At 50.3% G+C, this 17,193-nt stretch overlaps 1 protein-coding gene across 5 annotated transcripts in view; it reads right to left on the reverse strand.

Annotated features, from left to right (window-relative positions):
- Window positions 1-17,193, reverse strand: part of Prkag2 (protein kinase AMP-activated non-catalytic subunit gamma 2) — a 264,212-nt gene that overhangs the window by 183,859 nt on the left and 63,160 nt on the right. For all 5 annotated transcript variants that reach the window (XM_028879514.2, XM_028879513.2, XM_028879511.2 and 2 more), the window contains exon 2: window positions 4,456-4,527. In XM_028879514.2, coding sequence (XP_028735347.1) covers window positions 4,456-4,509 — 54 coding nt within the window. In that variant the 5' untranslated portion in view covers window positions 4,510-4,527. The remainder of the gene's footprint in view (window positions 1-4,455; window positions 4,528-17,193) is intronic.

Genomic DNA, 17,193 nt, shown 5'->3' on the forward strand with positions numbered 1-17,193 from the left:
TTATGAGAGCTACGGTACCGGGATCTGCTCCCTGACTGTGGAAGACCACGTGGCTCCAGAGCCAGGCAGGCCCTGGCTTCAGGTGTATAGAAGGTCCACCGTTCTTCATCACTGGAGGCCACCATGTCTGACAGCAGAAGAAGGTGGTTGGGAACACAGTGGACACCATAAAGCTGATGAGTGTTCTGACCTCAAGGCCTGCAGCTTTACCTCTGACACGATACACCTAGTAACATTACAGAAACGTCCAGGGGACCAAAGAGGCAGGGCCAGGCAGAGAGGCCAGAGAGGGAGTCACCTCAGGAAGACTGGCCCACAGCCCTCCTCCTGTTATGGTGTGTCGCTTGCCTTGCACACCAATTTGGCCTGATGAGGAGGTGGTATACCAGGCAGAGGCCAGCACTGAGCTCTAGAGAGAAGACAAAGGCAGACAGGGAAGCAGCAGGCCTCAGGAGATCACAGAACAAGGTGAAACACCAGCAGCATGAAGCAGATGAAGGGATGCCCAGAACAGCAAAACCGCCCATCACGGGGACCTCAGATCAGAGGAGACCCTGAAGTCTTCATAGATCTGGACAGGACGATGGGCAAGGGAGAGGAGACATTCTGGAGTGGGACCTGACAAGGAGCCAGGCCTCAGATACAGGGGCTAACACATGAACTGACTGAGAATCCATTCTATACTCAGAACTGCAGGCCTCTGGGAGTTAAGAAACTCAGCCTTCAGGCAGAGAAGAGAGCCCCAGAAAAGGGACCTTCTTCTTCCCCTAAAAATGGCCAAAGAGCAGAGGATGCTGGGCCCTGCCTGGACTCTCCTACAGAGACCTGCCCCCCGCAGATCCACTCCTTCCCTGTTTCCTGGAAGGGGTTGGCAGGGAACAGCAGATGGTGGGCGTCTCCAGAGCCACCAGGGATGGCCAAGCCCAGGCTATTAGGCTAGCTGAAGCAAAATGATACTCTGATCAACTTAACTTGATGATTCTCTGAGTATGAGTGAGACTCCCAGTGTGTGCCCGGCTTCGCAGGAGCTAATGGAGAGGAGGTGCTTAGGCTCTATAAGGCAGTTTCCCAGACAGGGCAAACTCCATGTTTGTCAGGGAGCCACTAGGCAGGAAGCAGAGATGAGGCCCAGCTCTTGCTCTGGTCTTAGCTGGGTTTGCCTTTCCACCAAACAGAAGAGGAGGCAGCGGGTGAGAAAGTGAGGGAGGAGCCTCGTGGGTGCTAGCTTCAGGACTGACCAGGAGGATTAGCAAGACAAGGTATATGTGCTCTGGAAGATGGAGGGAAAGGAGCCAGGAAGGCAGTCGGGGAGGGCAGGTCCAAAGCCAGGGGACCTAAGGGCCAGCCTTGGAATCCAGTGGTGAGTCCAGCTCCTCAGGCTGGAAGAGCTGAATGTGGGGCAGCGGCACTGTTTCCAGGGCTCCCCTGTGGCTGATCTCCAGAGAGGATCTGCGATCAGTCTTCAGCCAGCAATGGGTAGAAATCAAGTGATGCCGGCCGGCAGCCTTGCCCAGTGGAACATGCCTCGTGAGCAAGTGAACGACACACGAGTGTTCTTCCTTGTGGAGTCTCACAGGCACTGCCAGAGCTGGCTGCCACGTGCACCCCCAGACCCACCCCCCTGCACCTGCTGGACTGCAGACACCTTCTGCACCTGTTCCTTAGTGATGCCAGCTCATCCTCAACCATTTTGGCAAGCACAACTCCTAGCCCTGTTGGCGCTCTCGAAGAGAGACTGTCTTGTCTGAGGACACATGTAGACGGCTAGGGATGACAGGGCTGCCGGGCCGTGACCACGGGATCAATGCACAGAGTGGAAACCCCGTCATCTGTTGGGCGTGTGCTGGGCCATTCCACAGACTCCCCCGGCTGACCAGTCACTGCAGTGTGGCTGATTCTCTCTCCTTGGCTAGTTCCGACTCGGTGGCTACACCCTAGAGCCGCACAGCCAGCTGACCAGAGTGCCACACAGAGATACCTTATGACCACAAAGAACTGCTACCTCTTGGGGACGGGGCACAAGGACGTGGGTAGAGAGGAGACACGGGAGTCCCATTTCCCCAGTGACACCTTGGGGAGTCAAGAGCACGAGTGTGGGATGTGCCCCGGGTAGGACACTCCCTAACTGGCAGTCCCCCAAGCCTGCGGTTCAGGATATTACGGTGCGGGGGGTGGGGGAGTGGGGGGTGGGGGGGTGAGGGGGTGGGGGGGTGGAGGGGGGTTGGAGGGGTGGGGGTGGGATGCTGCCCTAGCACTAGGCAACCTGGACTCAGCCATGATTGAGGCAGCATCTTTTTATCATCGTGATGAAGTTTCTGCAGCTAAAAACAATATGCCAAAGTATGGCATGAGTCCCCAGGATCTTTGGAGCAGCCTAGGAGCAGGAATGGTGGAGAAGAATTTCCCATCAGCCTTGTTAGATGATGAGGCTGGGTGATAGCTAAGTTGATTTAAAGGAACATAAAAAGTGAGGTCCCGTCTTGAACACAGCCCTTGGCTCCAGCTTCACACCCGTCCACACTTGCACAGGTGAAATTGACAGGTGACTCTCACAGGGAGGGAGTGCCACATGCATCCAGCGTGGCTCCTGAGGGTAGGTCGATGTGTTTCCACTGCCCTGTCCTCCCCCGGTCTACCCATTCCCTCATCAATGCCCTTCTGTCATGAAAGTAGCATCCCTCACTCAGCTTGGGCCTCTGCCATCCTGTCCTCAGAAAGGGCCAGACATAGGTAGGAATCGAACTGAGGTTCTCGCAGGTGTTTCCGTTTTTGAGCAAGGTCAATGTTGTGAAGAACTGAGTAGGGGCAGAGGTGTACCTTTCTGAGGCAAGATGGAAATGTTTCTAGATGCCCATCACCTCACTGGTCTCCTGAAAAGGTCTCTGACTGTCACCCACACTAGAGATTCCTGAGGACCATGAAACAGGAGCACTGCAGGTATCCCCAGGCCTGGGAGAAGCTGCTCTCTGTGGGGGGAGGGGGCGCCAGGCTGCAATGCCCAGGGGAGGTACCGGTTCCCAGCACCAGCATCTCTTTCCATCATTCAAAGCTGCTCAGGCCAGGCCCTGCTTCCGAGCTGTGTCTGGAGACTGCTGATGTAGGAGAGGAAGGTGCCCTATAGTCCCCCGCCTTCCACAGCATCCGCTTAGGACAAGCCCCTCCTCCCGGGCATGGTCCTTCATCAGGCCCCTGGGTTGGGTTGGGCTCATTCTGAGCAAATGCTGGAGGGAGGCAAGAATACCTCCACGACCTTCCCCTCTCAGCTGACTTACAGTGCTAACCACAGCCTCTCTCTGGATTTCCGGGGCCACCACGAAAACCCTACCTCCTCCACCGAAGCATCTCTGCCTCAGCCTCAGTTCCTTTTGGCTTTTCCATGCAGGAAAGGCTATGTGGGACACAACAGGGCAGAGGACCAGAGGACCCGACCTGGCCACACTACAGGCGCTGAGCTGGACGGCGCCTGCCAGCCCAGGCCCCGGGCCGTTTTCTGACATGACAGTCTTTCTGGCTGGGGCACAATCACTGCTAATAAGGTTGTTTGGGTAGGGCAGGGTGGGGCCGGGGACTGACTGCCAAGTGAGCCTCATGGGCCTAAACCGATTTGTTGATTCAATTGTATGTGATTCAAATGCTCAGAGAATAGACTCCCTTTTTCCAGGATGGGAACTCGTGCCCTAATCCCAGGCTGGAGAGCACCCAGCGGCCACTCAGAGATGCTGCAGCCCCTCCCTGTGGTCATTTTTGTGCTTGGGTCAGTGGGCGATAGATAGGAGGCCACTTCCCAGCTGCAGGGGAAATCTGCAGGCTGCCTTGACCCGCTTCTTGGATGGCCATCGTAACCCCTCACCTGCCTTCACCGCCATCACCTCTCATTCCTGGCCTGGCTCTGTATGGCCAATACCCTTGGTTGTGTCATGGTTTCTTAATGGCAGGAAACAACTAAGCTGTGAGGGAGGGGAGAGCAGTGAGTTAAAGAGAGAAAGGCAAATGGGTGTGGTCAGGGAACCCGTCAGAGGAGAGGGATTAGCTCAGCCCCAAATCCTATGGGCACAGTGGGCGGGACAAACTCCTGTCTCAGGTAGTGGTAACACCATTTTCAACTTCACTGCTTTTGGCCTCGTCTTTGCTATTCGGCATCCCAGCTCAGTTCACTACTCATCTCCCTCGTTCACACCACTCACTCGCTCTGGGGGAGACTGGTGATGGCACGCAGGCCACCTGCAGTGAGGACAGGAGGAGGGAGCAAAGCCCAGAGGACTCAGGGACCAGAGCAGGCAGCAACATAGGAGGTGTGGCCCTGTGAGGCAAGCTGTCTCAGGATGGCTCAGCAACATCCAGCCCCCATGCTGCTGGGATCCCCATAAAAGTAAACCTGGAAGGGCGTCTCAGACGCTGCCTGCCTTGGGGCAACTCAGGTGTGGTGGTGGGAAGCGTTGAAAAGGGGAGCCTTACCTTCCGAGAAGAGTGCTTTTCCGAACTCTCCACATCTCCATCCAGGAGCGGCATGGCAAAGGAGCTCAGGTCCTGGGAGGGAGAGAGAGCACCAAGTCAAGGCTATGGTCCCTTGGGGCAGGTGCAGATACTCTAGGAGGTACCACCGCCCTCTCCAAGAGTCCTTCTAAGAACCAGCCAGTAGAGAGACACAGTTGTAAGGATCCTGGTAGGAATAAATATTTAAAGAGATACTGTGTTCCTCCCTTTGGCTACCAGACTATTGAAACAACAGAACGGGGAAATTGGTATTTCTTCTGGAATCTCAGCTTCCTGGGGAAAAGGCTATGAAACTTTGTGCTAGCCTGATCTCCAGTCAAGAGATTTCACATCATTCTGACAAGCTGTCAGACCACCTTGCAAAACACACCAGAGTCAAGAGACAATGATGTGTTAATGATGGGTGGACTACACCTTAGCCAGGATGCTTACTTATGCAAACCTCTTGCCCTCTACTTAAATCTTGAGTCTCATGCCAAGACTCAGGGATGGCCTTAGAGAGGCATTTCTTCATAATGTGGCCACGTTGAATGATTACTTTCTGCTTTTCACTATTGCTTGTCTATTTGACTGGCGTACTGAAGAAGGTCTGAGCCTAGGTCAAGGAGGCCAGGTTCGGCTGCCAGCCCTAGCAACTCCAGCAGGCACAGGGGATGCTCACCTATATCCCCATTCCCTTCCGGAACATCAAGCTGAATGTCCAACAGCAGCCACCACCCCCCCTCCAAGCAGGCTAGAAGGAAGACAAAGTCACGGACCAAAGGCATAAAAAGACAAAGAGTTAAGGAGGCAGTCTGGAAGAGTAGCGGCCTATCTGGGGATGATGTGGGCAGTGGCTGATGAACAGGATTTTCTTGACATGAAACATGAGGCTTCTTTGAAGTGGTCCAAGGAAGTGTGTCTCCTGGAAGGATGACCACACTTGTGGAGGGTGGTACTGGGACCATCGATGAAGCTTAATGACCGCAGTGGAGATGAACGAGAGTGGGGTTATATTCGTTTCTTTTTCCCACTGCTGTGATTAAATGCCCAGACAAATGCAACTTCAGAGAGGATGGGATTCTTTTGGCTCACAGTTCGAATACTTCCAGAGGAAAGTCGAGGCAGCAGGAGCTTGAAGTGGCTGGTCAACATATCCGTAATCAGGAATGGAGAGTCATAAACTGCATGTTTGTGCTCAACTCTCCCAGGGAATGGTCTGCCCACCATCAAGATGGGTCTTCAATGAACCTAATCAAGATCCAGCCATGTTGACAGTTAGCACCAACCATTACAGGAGTCTAGAGCAGAATGGGGAGGGGTGGGTAGCTCATCGCTGAGTCAGGTATAAGGCAGAAACATCGCTTTGCCTCTCTAGCTCTGCTGTGCCCTGCATCCCTTCCTGTGCCCCGCATCTGCCCTTGGAAAATGCCTGCACACCAGATGGGACCACCCGGCCACCCTCAAGTCTACAAAAATTGATGTCTGTAACACTTCATTTTTGTTTATTTAAAAAAAATAATTGGAGTAAAATATATACAATGAAAGTTATCACCAGGTCTGTTTGTGTGTGTGTGTTGTGCTGGAATACACTCAGGGTCTTACATAGGCTAGGCAAACACTGGACCACTAAACCACCTGCATCCATGGGCACTTAAAGAAAGGTAACCATCTTTAAGTGTATGGTTCAGTGGCGGGCGGTTAAGTAGACTTGCATCATTTTACATCCATCACTATAACTGCCGTGAGTGTGCTATGTCAGAAACAAGCACATGAACACGCTTTCCTACAGAGTCAGCATTTACTGAATAACAACTCACTAGCCATTTCAGTTTCCTTGGCTGGCATTTGTCAAGTAGCCCCTATTTCCTCCATAGCCGGCTGAGGTGAACACGGGTTCTTGCATTCCAATCTTAACTGCTAATATGAACTCTCAGCTCGCACGTTATGTATCACACAATAACTATGCCTGTGTGTACGTGTACATGTAGGTAACAGAACGACTGTGAAGGGGTCAGAAGGCCAACAGAGTTCAAGGAGTTTCAAAGAGGCCTTGCTGATAAGGGTTCTTTCAGTGAAAGAGGTTAGATCAGATATGAGCCCAGTCAGAGGCAGTGTGTGCAGACTCCAGCCAAGCCACAGGGTCAGAGCTGAGCTGAGCCTCGGAGCTGAGTCAAGCTGCAGAAGTGAGGTGTGAGATGCTGGGCACAGGGGCCACAGAGGCGAAGCACAGGACTAGGTCCAGACACACGGACGCTTCACCCAAGCAGGGACCAAGCCAAGCTGAAGTCTCAGACAGTTGGGAGTTCTCTGCCTATTGTACTTGCGCCTTCTCTGTCTCTCTCTCTGTCTCTCCTGCTCTGTCTCTGTCTCTCTCTCTCTCTCTCTCTCTCTCTCTCTCTCTCTCTCTCTCTCTCTCTCTCTCTCTCACACACACACACACACACACACACACACACACACACTGGGGTGGTCTGCACAAAATGCCCCATAGGCCATAGGCTCATGTATTTGAACACTCGGTGCTAAGTTCGTGGTGCTGTTTGGGAGGCTTAGGAGGCATGGCCCTGCTGGGAAAGCATGTCACGGAGGATGGCTTTGAGAGTTTAAGGACTCCCGCCATTTCGAGTTGTTCTCTGCTTCGTGCTTTGGTTCAAGATATAGATGCTGCTTCCTGCTCCTGCTGGCCACGTTGGCTCCTTACCGCCATGCCTCCCTGTCACAACAGACCCCTGTCCCTCTGGAGCAATGACAAGATAAACTCTTGCTTCTTTAAGTTGCCTTGGTCATGGTGTTTGATCACAGCAACAGAAGAGTAACACAGGAACGCACACATGCACCTCACCGGTCAGATGTCAGCTTAGTGGGACCATATCCCTCTTGGGGGGGGGGCTGGGTGAGGAGGTCACACCCTGCCCTCAGTTTGGTGTGCTGGGTGAGTTCTCATGCCTGGCTTTCCTGGTAGGATTTTAATACTCTCATGTGTGGACTCAATTTACTTTCATAAATCGAGAGGATGGTATCTTTTTCCTCTTAGGAATCTGTCATTGCTCAGTCTGTGCCGTGGGTGGTAGTGGACAGATGGTGGTGTTTACGAGCCCACCAAGTTGCAGAGTCATTTTCTACTCTTAAAATGGAGTCAATAGCTGCTTGTAAAATGGAGTTTCTCGGGGAGAGGCACTGCTTAAAACCATTATTCTACACAGAATGGAGTAACTGAGGGCAGGGTACAACCCGATCTCAACAATATCTGTTTCCAGAAACTTCTCATCTCTCTGAGAAGAAACTCTGAAATCAACACCAAATCTTCATCCCTCCCTCCCAGATCCCAACAAAATCCTCTCCAGCTTCTGTCTCTATGAATATGACAACTCTGGGATCTGCAGAAGAGGAAACAGATGCTGTCTGCCTGAGCATGGCTTATTTCAGTTAGCACAGTTCTCAAGGGTCCTCAGGTGTTAGGCTGTGAGATAGGTGCATCAGGTGCATCTGAATCTTTTCCATCTCTTTCCTCTTTAAAGCTGAATTCTTTCCATTTTATGGCAGACCACAGTTTGCTTATTTCATCTATAAGTTGAGGGGCACTGGAGACGGGGGTGCCTCACCCCCAATTCACAAGCTGAAATCCTGACCCCCAAGTGTTTGGAGGTAGGCTATTTAAAGATGCAATTGAGTTGAATCAAGATCATTAGCACGAGTACTAGAAGGAGACATCAGAACATGGACACACGCATGGAGATGAACACATGAGGACCAGGCAGAAAGTTCCAGGTAGGAACCCAGGAGAGGGAGAGAGGCCTCAGAGCAATCCACTCTGTCTACAACATTAACCTTAGACTTCTGGCCTCCAGACCTGTGAGAAAATGAATCATACTTTGTTGTAATGGCCTAGCAAACTCAGAGAACAGGCTTAAGAAAATCTCTGCATGGCTTTGCTTTTCATTCTGTCTTGGTGAATATAGAGACATAGAATTGCTGGGCATAAGATGATTCTATGTGGTTACAGCACACTAGTATACTGTTTGCTACAGTGGTAATACCATTGTACTCTCCCATTAACAGCACACAAGTTTCTATTTCCTTTGTCCATGTATGTATGAGTGTGTGTGTGTGTGTGTGTGTGTGTGTGTGTGTATACACCTACCTATCCACCTACCTACCTACCTATCCACCTACCTACCTATCCACCCACCTACCTACCTATCCACTTACCTACCTACCTATCCACCTACCTACCTACCTATCCACCTACCTACCTACCTACCTACCTACCTACCTATCCACCTACCTACCTACCTACCCATTTATCTACTAATCATCTATCTAGTTCACAGTACTGGGGATTGACCCCTTGTGCATGTTAGGCAAGTACTCTGTCCTGAATTCTGTCCCCAGCAGGAACTTCCCCACATTCTAACCAATTTGTAACCCCCTGTCTCAGTCACAGCAGCCATCCCACTCGGTGTGAGGCTGTATCTCCCTGTGCTAGTCATTTGCATTTCTCTGGACCCTACCAGCCTTTTGCCTGCTGTTGGGTGGTTTGTTGGTCTCTGGGGAAAGGTCTGTTGGGGTCCTTTATTTTTACAATAGTTATCTGTTGTTGGGCTGTAGGAATTCTTCATAGATCTTCTCATCCCGAGTGCTGCTTCTTCACACTTCCGGCTGTGCCTGTGGATGTGCGGATCTCTCTAATCTGGTTTAGTTGCATTATCTATTGCCCCTTTTGTTCCCTCTCCTTACAGTGTTGTATTCAGGAAACCACTGTCACATCTAGAATCTTGAGGCTTTTCCTAGACACTGTTTTTACTACAGTATATTCAGGCCTCTGATTCGTCTAGAATTATTTTTTTTAATATGGTATCAAGTAACTATGCCACTTCCTCCTTTTGCATGTGGGTGTTAAGTTTCTCCAGTGCTGTTTGTTGAAAATAAGGCCCTTTCCTCATTGAAATGTCCTGATACCCCATCAAAAGTCAATTGCAGGATGGAGAGGTGGCTCAGTGGTAAAGGCCCTTGCTGCAAAGCCTGATGGCCTTGGTTTGATCCCCAGAGCCCTCTGTTGAGGGGGAGGGCTGATTCCTGCAAGCTGTCCACTGACTCCACACCTGTGCTGTGGCATGTGCACACAAACACATGAACTAAATAGAGTGGTAGGGGGTGGGGGATGAGAACATAAGGGGGCGGATGGTTGAGGTGGAACAGGGACGGAGTGGGAGAGCAAGGAAAGAGATATCTTGATAGAGGGAGACATCATGGGGATAGGGAGAAACCTGGTGCTAGGGAAGTTCCCAGGAATCCACAAGGACAACCCCAGCTTAGACTATTAGCAATAGTCGAGAGGGTGCCTGAACTGGCCTACCCCAGTAATCAGATTGGTAAATACCCTAACTGTCATCAGAGAGCCTTCATCCAGTAACTGATAGAAGCAGATGCAGAGATCCACAGCCAAGCACCAGGCTGAGCTCCAGGAGTCCAGTCGAAGAGAGGGAAAAGAGATTCTTTTTTTTTTTTTTTTTTACAGAATAGTATTATCTTTATATAATTACACAATTGTACATATATAGACAGATGACTGATATTTTTTTTCTTGTAGCATACTCTTTATTTTATTTTATTTTATTTTACAATACCATTCAGTTCTACATATCAGCCACGGGTTCTCCTATTCTCCCCCCTCCCACCCCCTCCCCTTACCCCCAGCCCACCCCCCATTCCCACCTCCTCCAGGGCAAAGCCTCCCCCCGAGGACTGCGATCAACCTGGTAGACTCAGTCCAGGCAGGTCCAGTCCCTTCCTCCCAGACTGAGCCAAGTGTCCCTGCATAAGCTCCAGGTTTCAAACAGCCAACTCATGCAATGAGCACAGGACCTGGTCCCACTGCCTGGATGCCTCCCAAACTGATCAAGCCAATCAACTGTCTCACCTATTCAGAGGGCCTGATCCAGCTGGGGGCCCCTCAGCCTTTGGTTCATAGTTCATGTGTTTCCATTCATTTGGCTATTTTTTTTAATAATTGAGTAAAACCGAAATTTATTATAAACCACAGTCGTCCTAGGGACCTCCATGCTATATATATAGCCTCCATGGTTCTATGGGTTGTGGTCTGATTGTTCTTTATTTTATATCTAGAATCCACTTATAAGTGAGTACATACCATGACTGTCTTTCTGGGTTTGGGTTACCTCACTCAGGATGATTTTTTTCTAGTTCCATCCATTTGCCTGCAAATTTCATGCTTTCATTGTTTTTCTCTGCTGAGTAGTACTCCATTGTGTATATGTACCACATTTTTTCCATCCATTCTTCTGTTGATGGGCATCTAGGTTGTTTCCAGGTTCTGGCTATTACAAATAGTGCTGCTATGAACATAGCTGAGCATGTATCTTTATGGTATGAATCAGCATTCCTTGGGTATATGCCCAAGAGTGGGATGGCTGGGTCTTGAGGTAGTTCGATTCCTAATTTTCTGAGAAACCGCCATACTGATTTCCACAGTGGTTGTACAAGTTTACATTCCCAGGGAAAAGAGATTCTATGAGCAAAGGGCATCAAGATCATGATAGGGAAATGTACAGAGACAACCAAACCAAACTAGTAGGAACTCAAGAACTTTAGACCAGCTGTGGAGCTTCCATGGGACTGGACTAGGCCCACTGCATAAGCAAGACAGTTGTGTAGCTTGGTTTGTTTAAGGGGCCCCCTGGCAGTAGGACCAGGATATCCATCCCTGGTGCATGAGCTGGCTTTTTGGGGGCCATTGCCTATGGTGGACTCCTTGCACAGCCTTGGTGCGCGCGCGCGCGAGTGTGTGTGTGTGTGTGGGGGGGGGTGGTGGTGTGTGTGTGTTAGACCTGCCTCAACTGAATGTACCAGGTTTTGCTGACTCTTCATGGGAGACCTTACCTTTTTGGAGAAGGGAATGGGGAATGGGTTGAGGGGGGAGTGGGAGGAGGGAAGAGAGGGGTTGGTGTGTAAAATAAAAAAGTTTCTCAATAAAGAAAAATAAATAAATACAGTATAAAAATGCAATTTGATCATGTCTTAGGGTTTCTATTGCTCTGGGTTTCTATGCAACTTGGACATGAAAGGGTTTATTTCATCTTACAGTTTATTCCCATCACTGAGAAAGTCAGGACAGGACCTCAAACAGGGCAGGAACCTGGAGGCAGGAGCCAATGCAGAGGCCATGGAGGGGTGCTGCCTACTGGCTTGCTCCCTATGGCTTGCTCAGCCTGCTTTCTTATAGAACCCAGGACCAGCAGCTCAGGGACGGCCCCACCCACCATGGGCTGGACCCTCCTCTATCAATCGCTAATTAAGAAAGTGCCCTACAGGCTTCCCTACAGCCAGATCTTTTCTGTAGGCATTTTCTCAATCGAGACTCCCTCCTCTCAGAGGACTCCAGCTTGTGTCACACTGACATAAAACCAGCCAGCACAGACCATAGATATGGGAATTTATGGGCTCTCTGTTTAGCAAGGTGTTGTATGTGTTCTGCTTGGAATGTTTCTCAATACCTCAAACTCTTCAGGCCGAGGTCCCTCTTCCACAGCCTCCCACTCACTCCCAGGGAGCTGACTGGAGTTTAACTACTTAGGGGTGGACAGTGCCAACCTCACCTCCGCAGCCCTCAGCAAAGCCTGGCACTTCAGGCACAGCCCAGGCAGGCCCTGCTGCCGCCTTGATCTGCTGCCCTTCTCCATCCTACCCCGGACTCTCGCTCTTCCTGCCCTGCCCACCCTCGAGTGCTGGTTTGGGCAATGAACGCCTCCTATGTAGCAGCAAAAGCCTCACTCGGGTGTCTGCCCGGTCCCACTGTGAGGCAGAGCGAACGTCTCTCTCCTCTGTGTTTCTGGTGCTTCAGATGTGTCTTTATCGTGGGCTACAAGGCTCCGGACTAAAATCAAGTTTATTCCTGTAACTCTGAGTCTGTCAAGGGCAAGAGGAGAGCCGTTCACCTTGTCCTTGTCTGTGCCACCCTGTGACAGGCAGTTGGTGTCTAATGTGTCTGAATTACGTCCTGACCAGGCACCCGCTCTCCCAGCAGCCAGTGTGGAGGGAGGGGCATGCAGGACGTGCAGCCGGCTAGCCAGCAAGCAGGCCCACGTGGTTGCAGGTCACTGGTAAGGGGGTGGGGGTGGCAGGGTGGTACTGACTCTCTAATTGCTACTTTTAAAGAGCAACATTCCTCTCCAGCTTCTAATATTTGCTCAGTGGCTGCTGTCTCCTGTGAAAAAGCCTGTCTACAAACACTTGAATGACCACCCCAAGAAAGCTGAATGCTTTAGCAACGGAGGCAAAGTGGCTTGGGACTTTAAGACAAGATGTTCTGCACACAGCTGGGACCAGACCACTCTCGTCAAGCTTTGCTTGCAGTAGCTTGAGCTCATGTAAGGGTCTGATCAGGCCGGTCATAGCTCCTTGGGTGGCTTGGTCAAGCAACCCACCAGGGAAGTCCCCTGGCACTGGTGACTGGCTTTGCTGGAAGATTCCCATGTTCCACATTCCAGGACTCTAATCTGGGCTCTCATCTCTCAGTGTTCATCAAGATACCTGTACACCTTGGGGGAACTTCGTGGAAAAATCTCTCTCTGCAACCATGGAAACGAGTCTGTCGGCTTGTGGAACAATGAGGTCCTGGCTTCTCTGCTCAGCCAACCTTGCAGATGACTCCTGGAGCTTACCCTGTGCACACAGGGAAGTTCTCACCCCTACCTGAGCCTCAGGCTCCCCTTGCTGCTGGTGTCTGTCTGCTACGGGCCCCAAACATTCTGCTCACAGGCACAGACATGGTGGCAGCATCTTCCTGTGCTGCATAGAGACAGTGAGATGTGGGAAGGGAAATGCTAGCCAGAGGGCACTGGGAACATGCACCAGCTGCATGGAATGTACTAGACCAAGACCACTTGATGGCCATCTGGGTCTCTGGAAAGAGTGAACTTTCAGGATATGGATGGCTAAAGTCACCAGTTAGGAAACACCAGGAACCCTCTGAAGTATAAACCAGCTTTAAAGTCAGTTCACTGGATCCCCCAGCCTTACCTATCTTTAGAAATACTGGCAAAGCCAAGTATACCATAAAAAAGTTTTAAAGAGAGTGCCACTGTTGACCTGTGTGTTGTAGAGGTGCTGTGTGTGCATGGTGCTGACCTGTACACATGCCTATGGAGGTCAGAGGACAACTTCACATGTCATTCCTCAGACAGTCTCCACCCTGATGTTTGAGACTGGGTTCTCAGTGGACTGGAACTCATCAAGTAGGCTAGCCAGAGAGCCAGAGAGAGAGATGCATGTCTCTGCCTCCCCGGCACTGAAGTTAAAATTGCTTTTTATGATGCTTACCCTATGTTATCGAACATGAAGAAACTGAGCTGGTGACTAACTGGAAGTTTAACCCCTACTGACTAGGGTCAACGGTATTAGAAGGTTATGTTACTGCATGCTACTGGGAGAGAAAAGCAAATACCAGTATCTCCCGGCTATAAATCCTATAACCTACAATGATCACCTGCAAGATATACTCGCACAAGATATAGTGGCACAAATGTTGTTAGTAACCAACCACTGTTACATTGGACTTAAGGGCTACTCCATGAGATGGGGCTACTCCATGAGATGGGGCTACTCCATGAGATGGGACCCATACCTGACACTGCTCAAGTGGCCAAGAACCTGAAACTGGATAGGTTATAGGATTAGGATAAAACCTAATTCTGCTAAAAAGAAATATAGCAATAAAATGACCCCTAATGACATATATCTGGGACTAGTTAGCCTTGCTCAGCCCTCATCAGAGAAGCTTCTTGCTGTAGATAGGAATTAATACAGAGACTGGACAGTGTGGAGAGGAAGAGACTTTAGTCCATTCAGTCCTAAATATGATATGTCTTCATCAAAGCTCTTCCCTTAAGGCTCAGGGATCTATGAAGAAGAGGAGGCAGAGAGACTGTAAGAGCCAGAGGTGATGGATGACTACAAAATATATTGCATGTATGAAAAAATAATTAAAAATACGTAAAAAATTAAAAATAAATAAGATCTGCAAAGTGGGCAGTAAGTAAAAGGAATAAAATAATAAAGATAAGAACATAAATTAATGGAAATAAATAATAATAAATAAATTGCTTCTCAGTGCCCTGGCTTTTTTGCATGGATTCTGAAGATCCAACTCAAGTCCCTGTGCTTCTGTGGCAAACAGTTTACCAACTGAACCGTCTCCCCAGCCCAAGTTTTTGTTGTTTTTTTGAAACAGAGTCTCATGTATCCCAGACTGGCCTCAAACTTACTGTGTACCCAAGACTAGCCTTGAACTCCTGGTCCTCCTTACTCTACCCCCGCCCCCAATTCTAGGATGACAGTGTGTGCATCACCACACCCAGCTGCGTGCTACCCTCGGCTGTTCCTCAACACGTCCCTATAGCAACAGCCTTCCTATAGCAGGGAAGGCTGGTGTATTATCCCCATCTACGGAGGAAGATGATGGAGGTGAGAGACTTCAAGCCATTTCCCGATACTAGACTACACCAGAGCAGAACAAGGTGCTGCAGCACAGCTCTCTCCGCCTGCTCAGGGCTCAGAGACCTTTCAACCTCTGGGGGAGTGTCCCGGGAATAGAGGCCGACAATCAAGGGTCAGAGGCTTTGAAGACACAAAGCCAGCATACCTGCAACCTTACCCTCCTAAGAAGAAAGGCCCTGAGGATTTGTACTTCTCAGTGATCCACTCCCAAAGAGGGTTATGACACAAACTTTCTTTTGAGCTCTTCTTTGTAGCTAAAAGTAGCAGATGCTGTTGTGAAGTACAGAAAGATACAAACACCCCACCTCAACTGAAGCAATCCCTCCACAATCAGTAACGTTTTGTATTGTTCGCCACCTGGATACCCTTCCCCCAGTCTCCTCGTATCTCTTATCTCAGTATTTCCCCATAAGATAAACAGACTTGGGAATGCTTATGACTACCTGATTCTCTTAAAGGCTTCTTAAAGGCTGCGTGTGTTCTTCTCCTGATTTAGCCCTGGCCATAAAGAAGGGGCACGATCTGGCCTGTGTGCCTCAAGTTCTCTGTCTTTACAGAACTCCACTGTTGTTGCAGCTGGGACACCCCAGAAAGAGGGCTGACAGAGCCACAGATACAGGACCAACAGAACAGCTGCCAGGGTCCCCTGCCTCTGAAGGACACAGGGTCTTAGATGTCAGAGTCATGGTCGAAAATTCCGTTTTGAGTCCTACGGGGTTAGGAATACATCTGGGATGACTTTCATTCTCCACCCTGCTGAGCAGACCTAAGGACTCAGAGCGCCCCCTGGAGCTAGCCTGGGCTGTGAGCCAAGGCTCCTTCCCAGGCACAGGGGCAGAGGTGAGGCTCTGTGCCCTGTTTACTCTGGGGGTGGGGGGGGAGGCTGGGGGGTGGGGGGATCTTGGGCATGTTGGCACTGCAACTTTCCTTTCCATCTGTCAAATGAGACCGTTTAAGAAGATAATTTCAGCTTGCATGGTCTGTTTTCAGCTGGACAAGAGGGTTCAGTAGCTTAAAGGGGCGTTCTAAGAGTCAGAACAGAGGGTATCTGAGTCACAGAACTTGTTACACTTCTGCTTTAGCTAGCTCCCTCAGGAGGACAGGGTGAAGGAGCCTGCCTCCAAGGATGCGCCACAGAGGAAGTGTTAGGACAGTTCCGCTCCTGGCTTCCCATCTCTCTATGCCTCTTGATCATCATCTGAAACCCAAACCCTTATTTCCTTGATTGACATCTAAGGCCCTTGAGCCTAAGGACCTGGATATCAGTACAAAGCCAGCCCAGGACACTTGCTCTGACCCTTAGTGTGACCTCCTGGGGTTTCTATCCCGACTTCTTCCTCTTTCTACCTGGAGGCATGGACATGGTGGGCAGCTCCCATGTCTCTAATTGTATCTGAATCTAAGATGTCATTATGGACTGAGCCTGCCTCACCAGCCCTGGCCTTGGCAAGCTCTTCAGGTGGGAGGTGGCTACACTGGGCCAATCTTATGCAACCCCTGAAAACCACCAAATGGGTGGTGGTTCTTGGTACCGATGGGTGGTGGGTGAAGGCCAGAGCCATGGTCAATTGGAGTCTTTGAGAAACTCTCCTGTTATATAACGGCTCTCAGAAGAACAAGGAACAAACACGGAGTCACCAGAACTGGGTAACAGAGGGCCGGTGGCCAAGTGAGGGAAAGCCTAGACTCAGCCTTTGGAGAATGCAGGCTGGTGGGTTCTGACTTTGGTCCCAGAGACTTCCTGATGTCAAACCCATACTCCCACCCCCACCCACCCACATGGACACACAATTTTTTCACTCTCACGTTACCCTCCTCCCTCACCTAGACCTGACTGACACCTGGCTTTAAGGACTGTCCTTGCCCGGGTATCCCCAATTCCTTGCCAGTCTATGCCAACAGTGGCTTCTCCAGTATGCCAGCAGGACCAAACAATAAATCCCTTTTGTTTGTTTGTTTGTTGTTTGACGAAGACTCTTGCTATATATACAGCCCAGACCGATCCTCCTGCCTCCCCTCCTGAGCGCTGTGAGGACAGTTATGTGCCACCATACCTGGCAATACATTTTACTCCCTTTCTTGCATTCGTTACTTTTCTTGGCATGTCACCAGATACCTTACAGAAGGAAGGGTTTGTTCTGCTTCACAGGGTGAGGACACAGTCCATCCTGGTGGCAAAGCCACAGGGTAAGAGCTCGAGGC

Source organism: Peromyscus leucopus, chromosome 3 (assembly GCF_004664715.2).
Source record: "Peromyscus leucopus breed LL Stock chromosome 3, UCI_PerLeu_2.1, whole genome shotgun sequence".
NCBI lineage: Eukaryota > Metazoa > Chordata > Mammalia > Rodentia > Cricetidae > Peromyscus > Peromyscus leucopus.